This window comes from Diabrotica virgifera, chromosome 9 (genome assembly GCF_917563875.1).
Source record: "Diabrotica virgifera virgifera chromosome 9, PGI_DIABVI_V3a".
In the NCBI taxonomy this organism is placed as follows: Eukaryota; Metazoa; Arthropoda; class Insecta; order Coleoptera; family Chrysomelidae; genus Diabrotica; species Diabrotica virgifera.
Window position 1 is genome coordinate 221,488,794 of NC_065451.1, and position 20,394 is coordinate 221,509,187.

Here is a 20,394-nt window from a genome sequence, read left to right on the forward strand (position 1 = left end):
CAGAATTTTGTCGTGGTGGCGAAAGAGACCGGTGTTTCACAAGCCTTGAAGAAAGAGGTATACATTATAAATTGACACTCACCTTTCCTAAAACACTCCATTGCGAGATCCGGTTTGTCCAACTTTTCGTAGATCTCAGCTGCTGGTTCATACAACTCTTGTTTGATCAAACTCTTCAACACTCCTCCGATAACACTGTGGTCGTTGAGTAGTTGAGGATATTTAGAAAGAAGATTGGGGATTCTTAGAAGCTTGTTCGATTTGAGATACATATTCAAGGCTTCCTCGGATTTTCCCTCGTTTTCCAGGACTTGTCCGACCTTTTCGTACTGGCCGCTTTGCATCAGTAGAGACATGTGTTCCTCTTTCAGCTCTTTGACGTGCTCGTAGCTTCTTTGGTCGGCCAATCTGCGAAGAATTAATAAACGAATCAAGAAATGAAAAGATCAAAAGTCCAGATGCAAATTTTTTTAAAAATGAATAATAATTTAAATCTGAAAACTTTCGTGGAACTACTTTCTGGTAAAATATTTTCAGTGTCGTAGCACCTTTATTTTACCTGGGGATGAGGCGAGTTAATAAATTATATTTTGTTCATAATACATATATTCAAATAATCTATATAAAATCTCTATACATATAAGGCATAAAATAGTTCTAACAATAGAACAACACGATTCACTTCAGACTGCTTCAAATACACTAACGCTTTGTATAAAAACAAAATACTGAAAATTCTACAAAATTCAATTCGTATCGATTGTCAAATGGTTCGGACTGCAAGTTATTAGAAAATAAATCTCATTTTACAATTTCTTAACACTGGCTCGGCAATAAAAAAAGGCATCTATGTACCGCTGTTTATTACACTAATGCTTCGAATAAAAACAGATTTTTAACAATTCAACAAAATTCAATGTATCAATTGTCAATGGTTCCTACTGCAAGTTATTAGACAAATAAATATCATTTAACAATGACAACACAGTCTTGGCAATAAAAAAGGTGTAGATGTAAAAGAAGAAGAAGAAATGTAATAAAGAGTTTACCGCTATTTAGATATGTATTTATATCTACGCTTTTATACAAATACAAACTTCGCAATGCTTGAAAAAATGAAAGATTAAAATTTAATGGTCGCTCGTGTCAGAATCGAGCGTTTACATTAAGGCGTTAATCTCTGACTTTTAAAATTTATAAGACAAGAGACGACGAATAAAGAATGCGAAAAGGACTATACAATATGCAGTCACATTCTGCTTCATTCGTCTAGGAAAAGGTTCGAAAGATAGTTCCTAGTACTCAAAATCTGAGTAAAGATAAAAGTGAAAGACAGTTTAAGTTTCTATTCGATTCAGAGGTGGTTGACCATCCCCATACAGCTGTTTCTGTGTCTAGACGTCTTCAGTGGGGCTACATCTCTTTTCGCCTTTTTTATTCAGAGAGTCAGAGATTAAGGATGTTACCAGAAAGAAGTTCTCCAGAAAGAGATGTCGCTAAAAGTGGATTATAAAATTATTTTTATGATTCTACTTAAATAAGCAGTTTGTTTTCTTCTCGATTCAGAGATGTTCATGTCCTCTGAAGACGTCTAGAGGCAGAAACAGCTGTCTGGGGATGGTGAACCACCTCTGAATCGAAAGGAAATATAAACTGTCTTTCACGAATCAAGAAATGTTTTAGTTCCATCTGTGGTAGAAAGTTTCAGTAAAACTTTTGACACTTTTTGATTCATAGCGCCACTACTATTCTTTAATATATTGTCTATAGTCCATCCCAACTTGACTTTACAGTATTGGGACCGTGCAAGTTCGGCAAAGCGACCCCTATTTCTACGCTCTGTACTTTTATTCGCACTTTTAATTATATTGGCCAATTATATTAGTCCTGGTGACTGGATAATTGTCCAGGCCATAGTCCAAAAAAATAATAAGAAGAAAAAATAAGATGCAGGTTATGTTATGCAAACGTAAACAATTGTATGTACTAAATAAAATTAGTTATTAAAATGCAGTACTGCAAGCAAAATACAATTAATTAAATTTACCTTTATAAAGGGTGTAACAAAAATACAGGTAATAAATTAAACCACATACTCTGGGACCAAAAATAGTTCGAATGAATCTAACTTACCTTAGTACAAATATGCACACAAAAAAAGTTACAGCCCTTTGAAATTACAAAATGAAAATCGATTTTTTCGAATATGTCGAAAACTATTAGAGATTTTTTGTTGAAAATAGACATGTGGCATTCTTATGGCAAGAACATCTTAAAGAAAAATTATAGTGAAATTTGTGCACCCCATAAAAATTTTATGGGGGTTTTGTTCCCTTAAACCCCCCCAAACTTTTGTGTCCGTTTCAATTAAATTATTATTCTGGTGCCATTAGTTGCATTAAATATTTTTAAAACTTTTTTGCGTCTCAGTATTTTTTCGATAAGGCAGTTTTTATCGAGTTGCGGCTTCTTTTTTAATATGTTTACATAAAAATTTTATGAGGGTTTTGTTCCTTTAAACCCCCCAAATGTTTGTATACGTTCCAATTAAACTATTACTGCGGTACGATTAGTTAAACACAGTATTTTTAAAACTTTTTTGCCTCTTTGTATTTTTTTGATAAAGCATCTTTTATCGAGATGTGGCTTCTTTTTTAATATGGTTCAAAATATACCTAAAAATGTAAATCATAAATAAATTTTCATATTATTACCAAGTCTCCATAATCGTACTTTACCATTTACAAATATGTGGTGGATTTGACAAATATTCAAATATCTCGATAAAAACTGACTTTTGGAAAAAATACTAAGAGACAAAAAAGTTTTTAAAAACCTGTGTTTAACTAATGGCGCTACAATAATAATTAAATTGAAACGTACACAAAAGTTTGGGGGGTTTAAAGGAAACAAACCCCCATAAAATTTTTATGGGGTGTCCAAATTTCATTATAATTTTTTCTTAAAATAATACTGCCATAAAAATACCACATGTCTATTTTTAATAAAAAATCTCGAATAGTTTTCGATATATTGGAAAAAATCGATTTTCATTTTGTAACTTCAAAGGGCTGTAACTTTTTTTTCGTGCACATTTGTACTAAGGTAAGTTAGGTTCAATCGAACTATTTTTGGTCCCAGAATACGCGATTAAATTTATGACCTGTATTTTTGTTACACCCTGTATAATAATTGCATATCATATCGATATTGTGGAGCAATATATAATTTTTCTGCTTCAATGACAGAAGGTATGAAATATACATCAATTTGACAATTTCAATTGACAATATGAATTATTTAAGATAGTTGCAATATTTCTCCGCGACTCGCGCACGGTCGTTTCCCGTTTCCCTTCCAAGTACTTGCACACCGCGAATAGGCAACATAGGCAATGCAGTCCTTATGAGAAAATACGACAAAGATCCTTTATAAAAGGTATATATTTAAAAATCCCAAAAAATCACAGAACTAGTTTTCGATTGGAGGACCAAGCATCATCAGTGCTTACCTTTTTGGTAATTGGATGATTGGTCATCCAATCGAAAACTAGTTCTGTGATGTAGTAGCCCTTCTTAGGGATTTTTAAATATATACCTTTTATAAAGGATCTTTATCGTTTTGTGTATTATATGGTATACAGCCAACTACAGGAAAACTTTTTCCTTGTGGATCCTTATGAGAGTTTTTAGCGCGGTGATGCCGATTTTATCAAAAAGAATTTGTAATCGAGCATTAGAGTGATTAAATTAAAACTGTTTTAGAAAGGCAATCTACAATTTTAAGATTCATGTGCGTAATAACTATAGTATTTCAAATAAACTTATAGATATCTAGGCATTTTACATCTTTAATAAAGTATTCGACAAAGCACGACATGAACAATTAATGCATTTCCTGAAATTAAAGAAGATAGACTACAATGACCTCAGGATCATATCGAATTTATACTAAAAGCAACGAACAAAATAAGTGTTAACGAACAGCTGTCAGAGGAAATTGAAATCAGACGTTGGGTGAGACAGGGATGCGTGTTGTCGCCAATTTTTTTAATGCCTACCACGTAATGGGAAGACCACGAAAACGATGGAACGACAACTTACTAGAGGCACATTGAAAAAAACAGACAGAGTCATGTCTATACATGACTTTGTTTAAAAAGAAGAATAAGAAGAAGAATGAACGTCCAGAAGACAACATTTATGACAATATCGAAAACTCAAAGAAATAGCGAGAATCTTAATCATAAACGGAACCAACTACAGGAAATCAAAATCAAAATAGAAAAGGCTAGAGCTAATTTTAACAAAATGAGAAGAGTGCTCTGTACAAGAGAATTGAAATTGGAGCTAAGAGTTAGGTTGGCTAGGTGCTACGTTTTCCCGACTTTAAAACAATTGTTTTATGGAATGGAAGCTTGGACCTTAAATGCGGCATCAATGGAAAAATTAGAATTATCCGAGTTGTGGGCGTATAGAAGAATTCTGAAAATATCGTGGACAGAACACGTCACAAAAAAAGAGGTTCTAAAAAAGATGAATAAAGAAATGGAAATCTTAAATACAACCAAAACGAGAAAATTGGAATATCTCGAACATATTACACGTGGATAGAGATACAACTTGCACCAATTGATTAAAGAGGGAACGATTCAAGGAAAAAGAAGCATAGGGAGACGCAGAATATCGTGGCTGCGCAACCTGAAAGAATGGTACGGATGTACATCAAATGAACTTTTCAGAGCAGCCGTTTTTAAAGTCCAAATAGCTATGATGGTTGCCGATCTCCATTGCGGAGATGGCACTTGAAGCAGAAGAAGATATCTACGATATAATATAAAAAATAAATACCTTAGAGCTTCATCCCACTTGTGCAACTTCTTATACATGTCCAAAGCCTTCTCGATATTTCCCTGTTCCAGGTAAATATTCTCAGCCGTGTTCAAGTCTCCGTACAAGATCGACAATCTAGCCCATACCTCGGGTGAATTATTCGAAGTCTCTTTATACTTCTCCACGAAGCTTTGGGCTTCTTTGGAGGTTTCGTGTAGAAAATAAGCAGTAGCCACCTCTTTTAGAGCGGTACTGCAGCGCTCTGCCAGTTTTAGGTTCTGTTGTTTCATAGCTATGAGGTAGAGCGTGTGCCACATGGCTTCAGCTTCGGAAGTGTTGTTCATACTTTCTAAGAACAGAATGGCTCTGTTGTAGTCGTTGTCGTTTAAGGCTGTACCTAAAAATTAAAGAGAAGTCAAATTGGTTGTCATTCAATCTAAATAATTATACAGGCAGATATTTACAATAATGTGAGCCAATCTAAGTGCTAAATTAGAAGGCAAACGGAATATAAGTCTCCTAAAACTTCCTATTTCCACGGAGAAAAGCTTAGCCACCTGAGGTTTGCAGATGATATTGTGCTAACAGCTGATACGATAGATGAGACCAAAGCACTTTTAAATCAGCTCTACCTTTCCTAGCTAGAATGAGAATGGAAATTGAAAATAAATATATCTAAAACCCAGATGATGACAAATCTTGTATCCAGATATATGCTTAGACCAATATTAGTCTGGGCAGATTATCGGAGAATAGGCCGTTTTTGGGAAAAGTTATTTACCAGCAATTTTATTGCTGGAATCGAATCTTATGACTGTATACAGGGTGTAACAAAAATACAGGTCATAAATTTAATCACATATTTTGGGACCAAAAATAGTTTGATTGAACCTAACTTACCTTAGTACAAATGTGCATATAAAAAAAGTTACAACCCTTTGAAGTTACAAAATAAAAATCGATTTTTTCCAATATATCGAAAACTATTAAAGATTTTTTATTGAAAATGGACATGTGGCAGTACTTCTTATGGCAGTAGCATCTTATGAAAAAATTATTGTGAAATTTGGACCCCCCATAAAAATTTTATAGTGGTTTTGTTCCTTTAAATCCCCCCAAACTTTTGTGTACGTTCCAATTAAATTATTATTGTAGTACCATTAGTTAAACACAATGTTTTTAAAACTTTTTTGGCTCTTAGTACTTTTTCGAAAAGTCAGTTTTTAACGAGATATTTTGAATATTTGTCAAATCCACCACATATTTGTATATGGTTAAGTACGATTATGGAGACTTGGTAATGATATGAAAATTTATGTATGATTTACATTTTTAGGTATATTTTGAACCATATTAAAAAAGAAGCCACATCTCGATAAAAGGTGCCTTCTCGAAAAAATACAAAGAGGCAAAGAAGTTTTAAAAATACTGTGCTTAACTAATGGTACCGCAGTAATATTTTAATTGGAACGTACACAAACATTTGGGGGGTATAAAAGAATAAAACCCCCATAAAATTTTTATGTAAACATATTAAAAAGTAAGCCTTAACTCGATAAAAACTGCCTTATCGAAAAAATACTAAGAGGCAAAAAGGTTTAAGTAATATTGAATTTAACTAATGGTACCACAATAATAATTTAATTGAGACGTACACAAAAGTTTGGGGGGTTTAAAGGAACAAAACCCCCATAAAATTTTTATGGGGTGCACAAATATCACTATAATTTTCTTTAAGATGCTCATGCCATAAGAATGCCACATGTCCATTTTCAATTAAAAATCTCTAATAGTTTTCGATATATTCGAAAAAATCGATTTTCATTTTGTAACTTCAAAGGACTGTAACTTTTTTTATGTGCATATTTGTACTAAGGTAAGTTAGGTTCAATCGAACTATTTTTTGTCCCAGAATATGTACTTTCATTTATGACCTGTATTTTTGTTACACCCTGTATATTAATAATATAGGTATGCAAAGTCCACAGATAGTGTGCTACTTTTTTTATAAACAAAATGGCGCCCGAAAATCGTGTTTTTTCAATTTTTGTTCAATAACTCCAAAGATTTTAACTTTACACCAAAAACACTCAAATAAACATTCACCGTAATTAAATTCTGCATAGACGTGTTTTCCCGATTTACCTCGACGAAAATTTTCTCCGGAAAATGCGTGTTTTTCCAGTAAAATCTTTAATTTTCAACTAAAATTTTAGATCAGTAATTGTTCATCAATAATTAAATAACTTAGTAATATAAAGGATCCTTTTGTATAGATTATAATTCCAGAAGCCGATCGAAATTGAATGAACAGTTTAGCAACAATAATTGAATTGTTATATAAAAATTTACGGTCGCTATAATAACCACAATAATTATGATAAATAAGAATAACTATGATTTTTGTATAAAAAGACACTGTACCTCTCTAATGTACTTTACGGAATTGAAATTGGACTATTTAAGCGGCCTCAGGAATATTTTAAAATTATATTACAATTTTTTGGCTTATAAACAAATAGAATATCTCGGGAAATATTAAACTAAATTAAATTGTGAAAACGGTATTCGAAAAACAGCGTCAGGACGCTTCTTTTAAAAGAAAAAACGTTTAATTGGGATGAGTGGTTCCTGAGATACAACCGGTCAAAGTTGACCGGTATTCATGACAAAGATATAAACAATAGGATCATAATTTTCGAACCATCACCTTTTTATTTTTGTCCTCTTTCTCCACACCAATTTTCATATCTTTAAAATACTCATAACATATATTATTATAATAAAAACTATCGATATTACGAGAGAAAATTGCCAAAAATAACAAAATTCCAATCAAAAATTAGGTTGGATAAAATGTAATCTTAAAGTTCAAAATCGGTATACGTTAAAAAAATGCATTTTCTCGGCTTCCCATGGAGCAATTTTCTTCATTCTTTTTTGTTCCCAAGTAACTCGAGTAGAGCCATCCAATTAACGCATTTTTAAATGTCAAAGTTGCTTTTGTTTTGTTATAATAAATTAACTTATTTATTATAACAAAATTTTTTAGTTTGTTTAAATAAATATTGTTTAAATAACTATACAGCTTTCAAATGAGAATATTTGTGTTTTTAACGTTAAAAGGTACACTTGTAGTAAGTTTATCTAAAAAAGTCTACAACTGGAAAAAATATGTAGTTTTCTTTTCTTATAAATAAATTAATCTATTATAATAAAACAAAAGCAAGATTGACATTTACATTAGCATGCGTTAGTTAGATGGCTCTACTCGAGTTACTTGGGAACAAAAAAAGAATGAAGAAAATTGCTCCATGGGAAGCCGAGAAAATGCATTTTTTTAACGTATACCGATTTTGAACTTTGAGATTACATTTTCTCCTAATTTTTGATTGGAATTTGTATTGTTTATATCTTTGCCGTAAATGCCAGTCAACTTTGACCGGTTGTATCTCAGGAACCACTCTTCACAATTAAACGTTTTTTCTTTTAAAAGAAGCGTCCTGCCGCTTTTTTTCCAATACCGTTTTCATGATTTAATTTAATTTAATATTTCCCGAGATATTCTATTTGTTTATAAACCAAAAAATTGTTTATAATTTTAAAATATTCCTGAGGCCGCTTAAATAGTCCAATTTCAATTCTGTAAAGTACATTAGATAGGTACAGTGTCTTTTTATACAAAAATCATAGTTATTCTTATGTATCATAATTATTGTGGTTATTATAGCGACCGTAAATTTTTAATTAACAATTCAATTGTTGCTAAACTGTTCATTAAATTTCCATGGGCTTCTGGAATTATTATCTATACGAAAAGAGCTTTTATATTGCCAAGTTATTTAATTATTGATAAACAATTACTTATCTAAAATTTTAGTTGAAAATTAAAGATTTTGTTGGAAAAATCCGCATTTTCCGGGGAAAATTATCGTCAAAGTAAATCGGGAAAAATACGTCTCTATGCAGAATTTAATTACGGTGAATTTTTATTTGAGTGTTTTTGGTGTAAAGTTAAAATCTTTGGAGTTATAGGGCAAAAATTGAAAAAAAAACACGATTTTCGGGCGCCATTTTGTTTATAAAAAAAGTATCACACTATCTGCGAACTTTGCATACCTATATTTATTATTAATATATATAATGATAAGATTCGATTCCAGCAATAAAATTGCTGGTAAATAACTTTTCCTTGTATTTTGCTAATTAGCCCAGAGTATATGTCGTAAAAGAAAAACCTTTAATCAGTGGTTTGCCAGTGTTGACTTACGGAGCGGAAACGTTGACCACGACAAGGAGAACAATGCAAAAGATCCGCGTGGCTCAAAGGGCGATGGAGCGTGCTATGTTGGGCGTTTTACTGCGAGACAAGATCTCAAATTGCCAGCTACAACGAAGATCAAAAGTGGCTGATGCTGTAGTGTAGAAAAAACACTGAAGTGGAACTGGGCAGGTCACTTAACTCGAATGATAGATAACGGATGAACTAAGCGGATACTGGAATGGTGATCAAGAGATGATGCCTACCGAAGCAAAGGTCGTCCATCAACACCTTGGACTAACTATCTAAAATTTTGCCATATGAATTGGATGCAAGAGGCACAAGATCAAAATAGATGGAAAATTATGAGAGAGATCTAAATCCAGCGAAGATTGAATAATGAAAACTTCCACTTACCAAATTCTACAAGCCCTTCATCCAATTCCACATTAAAACTGTTATTGCCATCGACACAAATAGCTTCGGTTTTTCCATTATTTCTTACAATATCGATTACATCTCCTTTGACCGTCATCAAGGTGGGGTTTTCTGGTAAATCTATGTTATACCAAATTGCTAGATTAGTTCCAGATTGGGCAACGGCGACATCACTGCTTTCCACCCATTGGACGAAGCTGACTCCAGTAAAGATGGTTTGTTTCAATTGGGTAATTACATCGATAAGGACTAATCTAAAATACAGCGCATTTCATAGTATGTACATACTTTTATATGTATATTTATCGACTAAAATTTGATGAAAAGCATTAAATTGTATTATATGCAAGTAGTGTTCATCCGCGTCCTCGAAAAAAGAGAGACTTATAGAAATAATTATTATATTCAACATTGGCGCCATCTATTAGCAGATCTAGAAAGCTTTGTTGCACCTAATTTTGTTACAGTGAAGTTGCCAAGTCTACAATTTTTTCATACATATTAAACTTTTGGAAATGAGAGTTTATTTCTCATTGAAACTATATACAGTCGGAAAAATGAAAGATTACCCATGAACGATCACATCAATCACTTATTTTGTATTTGCTGTCTTTTTCTATAAATAACAAATGTTTGTTGTAGAAAAAGACAGCAAATACAAAATGAGTGATTGATGTGATCGTTCATGGGTAATCTTTCATGTTTCACTGTGCGAAGACAGTTTTGGCAAAGAGAAAAAGGCAGTGGATTCCCGATAGCTGAAAGGAGCAGTTTGTGTTGTTAAAAAAAATTTAAAAATAGTGTCGGTCTTCGTTAATCAAAGCCTTATAGGCCCCGTAAACAAAAAGTACTAAGTAAATGTTTTTAAAGTTAAAGTTCAATTCAGTGATAAATGGTAGCAGTTGTACCCAGGTAGTAAGATCTATAATTTTCTCGATCAATATTCTCCGTTGCGAGGATTTCGGTTTTCTTTGGTTCACCGACGTCTATATAAAGACTTCAGTGTAATTTGACATAAACTTTTACATAAACATATTCATGATTTTTTTTTAATTAATTTTTGTTTACCAGCTATAGTTCATTATTGTACCTATACTGGGTAATTTTCCATTTAGATTACTTGGCGGTATCTTTCATATTCTTTTACAATTATTATTTACATAATCGTTTCAGATGGTTTGTTTTACAATTTATTCTATTATTAAAATTGTGTGTTTAATTCTTTGGTAGAAACAATTTGTTTTAATATACGGTTATATTTTTTTTTACTTTTATTTTTCCATGAGTTTCATCTGAGTATTGGTTTTGCATTTCTGTGATTGGATGACGTAAAACCCTGAGATAATTTATAAATTTGAGCTACCCCAATAAAAGTTTTGTTACATTAATAATTGAAAATAAATATAAGTATAATTTCTAAATATTACATAAAGAAAATAAGTAGAATCAAAATAATACATATTTGTAAAATTAGTAATTTTATTATATTACCTCTGCTTTTTATCTCTAAACAACAACTTATTTCCCATTTCATTTAATTCCAACCAATCGATCTTCGAATCGTGGCCGATCTGGGCCAACATAACACCAGAAACCAAATCTATGATACATATTGTCTTCAAATCGAGCAAATACGAAAGTTTTTTATTGTCTGTTGTCTGGTTCCTCTCGTTCAATCTCACGCTTATCAAATGGGGGTTCGTAAATTCTGTTCTAACCGAGCAGAGGACATCATTGTCCCCATATTCGATCAAAGTCAGCTCTCCCGCGTTGAATACAAGACAAACGTTGGCATTTTCGAAATAGAATTTTTCATTATGGCCAGAATTATTCCAAGGTACCTGAAACAGCCACAGAATATTACACGAATTAGACAGCTAATTCCAAACTTCACTTACCTCACTTAGCAAATTCCTCAACAAGTCAGCTACTAGCAAAGTCTCTTCAGTTCTCGCGACCAAATAACAATCTTTGCCCATTATTTTCACATCTTCTATTTCACCTCCGTACTGGGATCTTAATATTACTCCTCGTTCGTTAGTGTCTAACGGTTTGACCAAAACCTGGCTAGGTCCGACGTAGGTAATTTCAAATTTATCTTTCCACACTATTCTTTTCAACACTGGAATACAAAATATACAGTGAACTTCTTCAACATGAAGAAAACAACAAATATGATGCAGCGATGACACTAAAAATGAGCTAGTTTGGTCATATAATATAAGAATTGAAAAATATGAGTTGATTCAATTAGTTATACAAGGAAAGGAAATGAGAGGAAAGAGAGGAATGGGGAGACGACGCAGGTCCTGGTTGAAAAATTTGAAGCAGTGGAGTGGAGAAATAACATTAGAACTCAACAGAATCGCTACAGACATAGCAAAATGTGTAGTGATGATCGCCAATATCCTTAAAGGATAAGCCACACAAAGAAGTCACTCGAAAACGATCAACCTGTAGAGAAAAATTACAAGAGACTTTTTTTTGTTCCGAATGATCCAAAAAATCTAAAATAATATCTGCGTGTGTCGAAAAAATTAATTTTTATAATTTTTTTAATAAAATTGTTTAGATATATGTAGCAGCAACTCCTAAATTATGGCATTTAGATGTACGGAACATGAAAAATAATCAGTATTTCTTAAGAACCTGAAAGAGTAAAAAATATAGGATGTTCCATTTGAAATAAGAAAGTTCATTAGATTTTCACAAAAACGGAAGATACGACAACATTTAAATAACACCAAAATAACAAGACCCCCTTATTTACTACAAACTATAAAAACCGTTCAAGCCGTTTCCGAGATCATTGAGGCGTTCCATCTATAAAACTCACTCTGTATATGAAATGAAAAATCTTCATACCTGATTCAAACATAAAAACTGCACCACACAAGCCACCACAAGTCACTTTGGACCCGTCCCTTTTCCATGCCAAAGCTGTTATCGTATAAAAGTCTGTCAATTCTTTGGGAGTTGTTTCTTCCCATATGGTCTTTCGTGTACTCCAGGTGTATAGCCGCAGCCGACTAAAACTACCAATCGCCACCGCCTGAAAATATTTCAACTGTTAAAAATAAGTATATTGAGAAAAAACAAAAGTAATGATTCTAAAATTCAATAAATACGTAAAAAATATTACATTGGACAATTTTATTTTAGATTTAACAAATATTTTGATCTCCCTGAAGGTTATTGTGAAGATGTGATTCGAATATTATTTGTTCTATTCACAAAACCTTTTATTAGAAAGTAATACCTAATAAATCTCTCATCTCCAGCGCGTATCGAATGGAAGTGGTAGGTAGCGGTGACAGTGCGTGTGTACAAAGCGCTGGCAAGTCGCGGCGCGAGAGCTGGCGATGATATCGTTACATATTGACCACTTAATTCAGATTTGATACTTTTATTCACTATTGTGTAAAAGGATTCTTCACATAATACCGCTGAAAGATACAAAGAGAAAAAGAAACTGTTACCTGTCCACTTGGGCTGCAGCAGGCTACGGTAAAATCTCGTTCCGAACCGTCTTTGCTGTAATCGAAGGTTTTGACGTTCTTTCCAAGATTATTGACCACCGAAACTCTTTTGTCGCATCCAGCCATAAAGATATGACCCTGTGTCCATGCTAGGCCGTATGGTGGAACCGAGTGCAAAGCTACACGCCCTTGGGCTTCGTCATCATTGTGGTCGTTCGTTATAAAGAACCTAAAAAATGTTTCATAATTCTTATCGATTTCATTTTGGGGATTGTTACAAAACTGACTTTTCTATGATCTTTTAGGCACTAATGTTTAGTTTTAGTTGACTTTATTTATTTTTAATAACTTACTTCTAAACAAATGAAAAACACTGAATTTATATCCTTTATTTTACAAACTACGATATCTAATTTTTTTATTACACCAAATCTAATAATTTATCCAATTACAAATTCAAAAATATACCGCGCCCGTTACATATCAAAGTACACCGACGTTTTCAAATTCACAACTGAACTACTAATTCCAAAAACCTACTATTTATACAACATTCAATGTTCTAGAAATAAATAACATATCGAATAGTATTTACACGAAAAAAGAAAGAATTTACTCCAAAAGTCGAGAAGGAATAGAACATCATAAATCATAAAAAAGGTTACTTGGTAAACAACTTAGGCCGGGAGCTGAAAACAGTCTGTGACATAATTATGTCACAGGATGAAAGAGATTATTTTAGCTATTCGTCACAAAAACACTCATGAACAACTATGGTTTTAAAAATATGCAGACTATAATGCAAAATGAAAAAAAATACTCGACACTTTGAAGGAAAGAAAAATGAGCTACTTTAGTCACATACTAAAAAATGAAAAATATGAGTTGATGTGATTGTGGTTATATAAGGGAAAGTGGGAGGAAAAAAGGGACTGGGTAGACGACGCACATCCTAGTTGAAAAATTTGAAACAGTGGAGTGGAGTGCACAACAATAGAACTCTTCAGAACTGCTACAGATAGAGTAAAATGGGTCATGATGATCGCCGATGTGATTAAAGGATGAAGCACACGAAGAAGAAGATATATGCAAGGATCATCGAATATTGCTAAGACGGTCAAATGTTTGTAAATTCATTGGAAATTAAAAATTCCCAGTTTTCATGTCATAAACCTTGATAAACTGAGTCCATTGCCATTATATTCTCATAACCAAATAACAGTCCAAACAATAGACAAAGAGAGCAAGATTTTTTTACGCCAAAGAAAGAAAAAGCAGTTAATGACAATAGAAAAAGTTATAGCAACCGCTTATTATTGTAAAGACGTCGACCGTTTAAAAAAATGGCCAAAAATAAGTACCTAGGTAATATTATGTTGGTCTATTGCAAAAAATAAGCTTTTTTAATAGGCTCACCCATTTTCGAAAACGGTTAAAAAACAATTGAACAAAAACTTAGTTGTGGTACTTTCTCAAAGATGTCATGATATATCTGTAGACGTGTACAGCTATTTTATTGACCTCCACAAAGCATTTGATCTAGCTCTCTAAGCTCTAACATAGATTGGTTTGGATGGCAAAGACATTCGCATATTACAAGCATGCAGTCATGCAGTGGGTTGGCAGTGAATAAGATTAGAATAGCTATAACAAACGTTTTGAAAGGACATGGTATATGAAGAAGAAGCGGTAAAGAAGAAATTGCTTTATCATCAGATAACGCATCTCTCCACCATCTATTATTTTGCTATACAATGACAAAAACTTAATGAATCTGTTCTGAATTAATATTACATCGTATTCTCCAGATTTGGGTCCCAGTGGTTTTAGCTCGTTTCAATACTTGACAGTAGATTGGAACATAGAGGTAAATATTGACATAGAGTGAGCCTACCCTCCTCGTTTCCTGACGACAAGATCTCCTGGACTGGTTTGCGGCATCTCTTTCTAACACATTGTATTGATAAACTAAGATGACATTAAGTCTGAGTATAGGCACGGAAGAGGAGGACTACTGTTGCAGCTTTACTATGCATAAGAGTGAAACAGCATTAAGCCAAATAAAAAAGATGTTGTCGTCACTTCGGTCTGAATGGCACTCTGTCTATGATAATATATAAGTCTATGGATTGGAAATGTAAAAATATTCTGCTGTCATAGCTAATTCAAAACATACAGCGTGACAAACATTACAAAAACTTACCTTATGACATTTCCGTCCACATGTCCAGATAAAAATCCAGTACCTTTAGGATTCGAGGCCAAAGACACTACGAGACTATCAGATGCGAAAAGGCTTTGCGACTTGTTGGACTTGGTTTGTAGCGCCCTTACTTTTCCATCCACCAAGCCGCATATTATTGGACCAGTAAGTAGCCATATGATGCACGTCACTGGAGACGGTTGTGGGAATTTGTTACAGATCGCCTATAAAGGGGTAAAACCTTGATCAGTTTCTCAACAAAAATGTAACTTGTCAAAATTCAGATATAGAAACAAATGTTAGTTAGGTAAAGTTACTGTTGTGTTGAGTAAGGTTGTCTGTGGTTTTTTGTTTGCAAATATAGAAGATAATCTTTCAAAAGAAGTACCTATAATATACCGTTATGGGCTACCTACCGTTTCCGTTTAATTTTTATTTTCTCTATGAAAAGGAATATCTTCATGATTTAAATTCATTTTCAGCTTTAGCTGAGCTAGCATGAAGCATGACGTGTGTCGTCAAGGCCCCTGACAAATGGTAAGATATTTTTGATACCTTTCGTAAATCTTTATATTTTTATCTTTTGTTATTCCATCTACACTCACCGGCACAAAATTCCGCCACCCAAAATTTTTGATTAAGTTTGACAATTTATAACTTTATTATTTGTGCACCGATTTTCAAGATTCTTGCACCATGTCGTAGGTACATGTATTGACATCGTTTGGTATTATTCCGGTAACAAAAAAAAATTTGCTTGCATGGTATTATACAGGGGTGGATGGAAGCGTTGTATTTTCTCCTAACTTTAAAAAATTCTGTGGAAAAATGGAAGAGCTGATTTTATTTCATAGTCCTGTCATATTATCCCAGAGGCATTACTAAAATTTTGTTTTTGGAATTATCCGAATATCTCTTTTCTTGTAAGAGCTGTACCAGTGTTTGTAAATAAAAACACTGATTGACTCATAAAATAGAGGTTGGATTGATTAGAATGGCCCGCATGCAGCCCAGATCTCAAACCTATTGAGCATTTATGGAATGAATTAAAAAAAGCTATTCGCCGTCATCCTAGGCCTCCAGAAAATTTGGTACAGTTATGGTCCTGGTAGAGGAATATGGGGCTATTCCCCAGGCAAGGATAACACACCTTTATTCGATGCCAAACAGATTGTGAGCAGTCGTTGCAGCAAGAGGTGAACATACCCGCTATTGAACTGTTTTGTTCTTCATTTTGTTTCGTTACGTTAATTTTAGTACGCTTGATAATTTTAATTAAATAAACCTTCAAAGCAAGTTTTTATTTACAGCTCTTACAATAAAAGAGATATTCGAATAATTCAAAAAACAAAACCTTAGTGATACCTCCAGGATAACACAGAAGGAGTATGAAACAAAATCAGCCCTCCAATTTTTCCACAGAATATTTAAAAGTTAGGAGAAAATACAGCGCTTCCATTCATCCCTGTATAATGCCATCTAAGCAAAAAATTGTTGTTATCGGAATAATAACAGACAACATCAATACATGTACCTACAAACTGATGCAAGAATCTTGAAAATCGGAGTACTAATAATAAAGTAATAGATTGTCAAACTTAATCAAAAATTTTGGGTGGCGGAATTTTGTGTCGGTGCCTGTATTTTACTTTGTTTTTTTTTTCTTATTAGGGTTCGAAGTTAATTCCAACGTTTATTCCAATGTCCGACGTAATCTTAAGTAAATCCAAACGTTATTCCTAAGTCAGTCCCAGTTAATTCCAAACTTAGCCCCAGTTACAGTTCCATGTACTTCTGGAGGATATTAAGCACAATAAAACTTTTTTTATGGCATAGATATTAATGGTAGGGGAGCAAAGTATGCTAAATGTGCAGTCACTCGAGCGCTTTCGGGACCTATTGGGTTGTGAAGAGTAGGTCCTAAAACCAAAAAAAGTTAAGTAAAGTTTTCCATTTTAGTGGGCGCTTGCCATTTTTTAATTTAATTTTCCATTTCCAACAATCGTTTTTTCCGATTATAGCGCCATCTATCCATCATTCAAAAAAATGTTTCGAATAAAAGTTACTTATTTTTACGTAAGGAATCCAAATCTGCAATAAAAAATGAGGGCTCCTATTTAAGATTTTAAAGTAACCACCCCACCTCCGTGGGGGTCGTGTTTGGTGCCATTCGATAAATTTTTCAAAAATATTGAACAAGTGTATTTTACAGTTTTTCGATCTGATGTTTATTTCGCGAAATATCGCGGGATTCGTATTTAAAATATCAAATTTACCCCTCTCCGAGGGAAGTCGTGTTTGGTATCATTCGATACAATTTAAAAAAATATTGAGCACATATTTTTTAGTTTTTCGATCTGTCATTCATTTCGCGAAATATTCGCTTTTTTCTTGCGAAATTTTGCGACTCACCCATTTCCTTACGCCCGGCTCAAATCGTCAGATTTTTTAAATATACACTCTTTTGCATGTACTTAACTTACCTTATCTTAATCTGACAATTTCGAGTTTTTTTAAGGACAGATTTTTTTTTTCGGGCCCCCCTTAACGAACTCCCCTGTGTTAGGAGCCAATATATGGTAGAGGTACATCTGCAGGGTACCAGGTTTCTCCCCATATGATAATCTGACGCGCTTGAGTAACTGCAAAAATCCCCACTTGGGCTCCCCTACCATAATGATTAAGCCAGTCACAATCCAGATATATAAGACCAGCAGTCGCGTATGGAAACGAAACATGGACGCTAACAAAAAGAGAAGTAAATAAATTGCGCTGGTGTGGGAACGTAAAATCCTTCGAATGATATATGACCCTTGCAGAGACAGCGTGACAAACGAATGGAGGCGCATATACAATAACTAGTTATAGTCTCTATTTGGAAAGGAAAATCTAGTCAGATATATAAACCCCAATAGACTTAGATGGGTAGGGCATGTAATAAGCAGTAACGACAATCGCCTTATAAACAATGTGTTCTGGGAAAGGCCAGATGGAAGAAGGGTCTGTAGGACGGCCTAGAAAAAGGTGGAAAGATGCAGTCAAAGAAGATCTGGAGAAAATGGGAGTGGGACAATGGAAATTAGTGGCACAGGACCGACAAACATGGAAGGCAATAGTAAACGCGGCAAAGACTCACGAAGAGTTGTAACGCCATTGATGATGACGATGACAGTCGCAATCAGATTATAGTGTAATGTGTTAATTATGTAGTGTGTGTGTCTTGAGTAAATGTCTTGTTACTTAGTCGACTTCATCGTCTTTACACAGAGAGGCTAATTGTATCCGAACGTCTGCGGTCCCTCAGGTGAGTACCGACTCCACAAGGATAGAATAAACCTTCGCAAGATCAATATAAAATAAATTTTCTTACCTTTTTCTCACCCCATTTCTCTCCTATTTTATAAACGTAAACGATACAGTCGCTTTGTGCTACTGCGATTTTCGTGGAATCTGGACTGAAAGCAATTCCAGTGATGATATATGATCGCTTCCCAGCTTCTGGATCGTAAGGTTTAGTCGAGAACTTATCTCTTTTCTCTCCTTTTTCGTCAAACAATAATATTTGGCGATCGCTGGTGGCTATCGCCAATTTTTGGTTGTTGGGAGACCAGGATAGACCAGCAATTTTGAAATCGCTATCCTGAAAAAATAATAAGAATATTAAGAGCACTATTACAGTTTAAGTTGTATTTTGTAACTTGATTAGTCTTTCAATTTCCATATCTTTGTTAGCAATCTCAACTTTTCGAAAACATCAAGAAAAGGAAAATGGCGTATCACATCATGCGAAACGAAGAATACCAGTTCCTTCAACTTATAATCGAGGGTAAAATAGGGAACTTGCATAAAATTTTAAATTCGAAAAAAATGTTATAAATTACAGTCAAACCCGCTAATTAGGATACATCTTAAAGGAATATCCCGGTTTAAGGAATAGAAATTTGCGGTCCCCAAACGTTTGTACTAGCGACCAATGATCGGTTATTAGAATATCCCTGTTATAGGAATACTTTTGAGTGGCACGGAGGCTATTCCAATAAGCGGGTTCGACTGTACAACAGAACATAATTTAGAACCTGTATCAAAGATAAAAAAGTTTTGTTTGTCTTTCGTTGGCCCCTAAAGACGACTAAAAATTCAACTTATACCAGCCACCCCAAAACGCATCGTGACGTCACGGGGTTGTATGTTTACATTCTACACCAATTGTATATATAATTTTAAATTAGACATTATAAATGTCAGTAAAAAATACAGTTATGTGACATTAAAAGTGTTTTTGATTGTTTGAACTATTCATAGAAAATTTGAACTTTTACAAAATGGTTTTATTTTCAATAGTAAATCTACTTTCCTTTCCTTCAAAAACTGTATCAAACTCCAATCTCAACAAACTGGTATATATTATTACAACGATATACGATGTCATTAGAATATAAATATTTTTCCTTTATTCCCCGACGACGAGCTGGCCAAATACCCAAGTAGGTGGAGGCCAATAAACTAAAGAAGGAGAAGAAGAATATACCTAAATATAACGCTGTGTCTAGGTACACGCTAACGTGCAAGCAAATAAAAAAGTTAGAGTGTCAGAGTGTTGGAATTTGTTTAATCGCGTTGTGTTTACACTTTAATTTTAATATTGATTAGTAAAGAGATTTCTTATTTTTTATTTGTTTAGTGTTTGTTTTTAAATTAACTGTGCAGTGTGGACAATTATTTAGTTGTTTTAATGAGTTTAACAACATTTTAAAACAGTATGAAAAAGTTAAGAGACTATAAATTAATATACAGGGTGTCCCGAAAAGATTGGTCATAAATTATACCACACATTTTGGGGTCAAAAATAGTTCGATTGAACCTAACTTACTTATATACAATAGTGCACACATTTAAAACTTTTTTGCCTCTTAGTATTTTTTCGATAAGCCAGTTTTTATCGGGCTGCGGTTTCTTTTTTACTATATTTACATAACATTTTTATGGGGGTTTTGTTCCTTTAAATCCCCCAAATGTTTGTGTACGTTCCAATTAAACTATTATTGTGGTACCATTAGTTAAACATAGTGTTTTTAAAACTTTTTTGCCTTTTAGTCTTTTTTGATAAGTCACCTTTTATCGAGATGTGGCTTCTTTTTCAAAATACACCTAAAAATGTAAATTATAAATACATTTTCAGAT

At 33.5% G+C, this 20,394-nt stretch overlaps 2 protein-coding genes across 2 annotated transcripts in view; one reads left to right on the forward strand and one right to left on the reverse strand.

Moving 5' to 3' along the window:
- LOC126892004 (uncharacterized) overlaps positions 1–20,394 on the forward strand; it is a 502,972-nt gene that overhangs the window by 337,080 nt on the left and 145,498 nt on the right. The gene's annotated exons all lie outside the window — the stretch shown is intronic.
- The window catches only part of LOC114330177 (intraflagellar transport protein 172 homolog), a 44,005-nt gene that overhangs the window by 21,610 nt on the left and 2,001 nt on the right, over positions 1–20,394 (reverse strand). The window contains exons 2-10 of the mRNA XM_050661400.1: positions 18,584–18,853; positions 15,214–15,437; positions 13,011–13,239; positions 12,397–12,583; positions 11,430–11,653; positions 11,023–11,372; positions 9,511–9,785; positions 4,851–5,229; positions 83–408 (exon numbers count right to left, since the gene is read on the reverse strand). Coding sequence (XP_050517357.1) covers positions 83–408; positions 4,851–5,229; positions 9,511–9,785; positions 11,023–11,372; positions 11,430–11,653; positions 12,397–12,583; positions 13,011–13,239; positions 15,214–15,437; positions 18,584–18,853 — 2,464 coding nt within the window. The remainder of the gene's footprint in view (positions 1–82; positions 409–4,850; positions 5,230–9,510; positions 9,786–11,022; positions 11,373–11,429; positions 11,654–12,396; positions 12,584–13,010; positions 13,240–15,213; positions 15,438–18,583; positions 18,854–20,394) is intronic.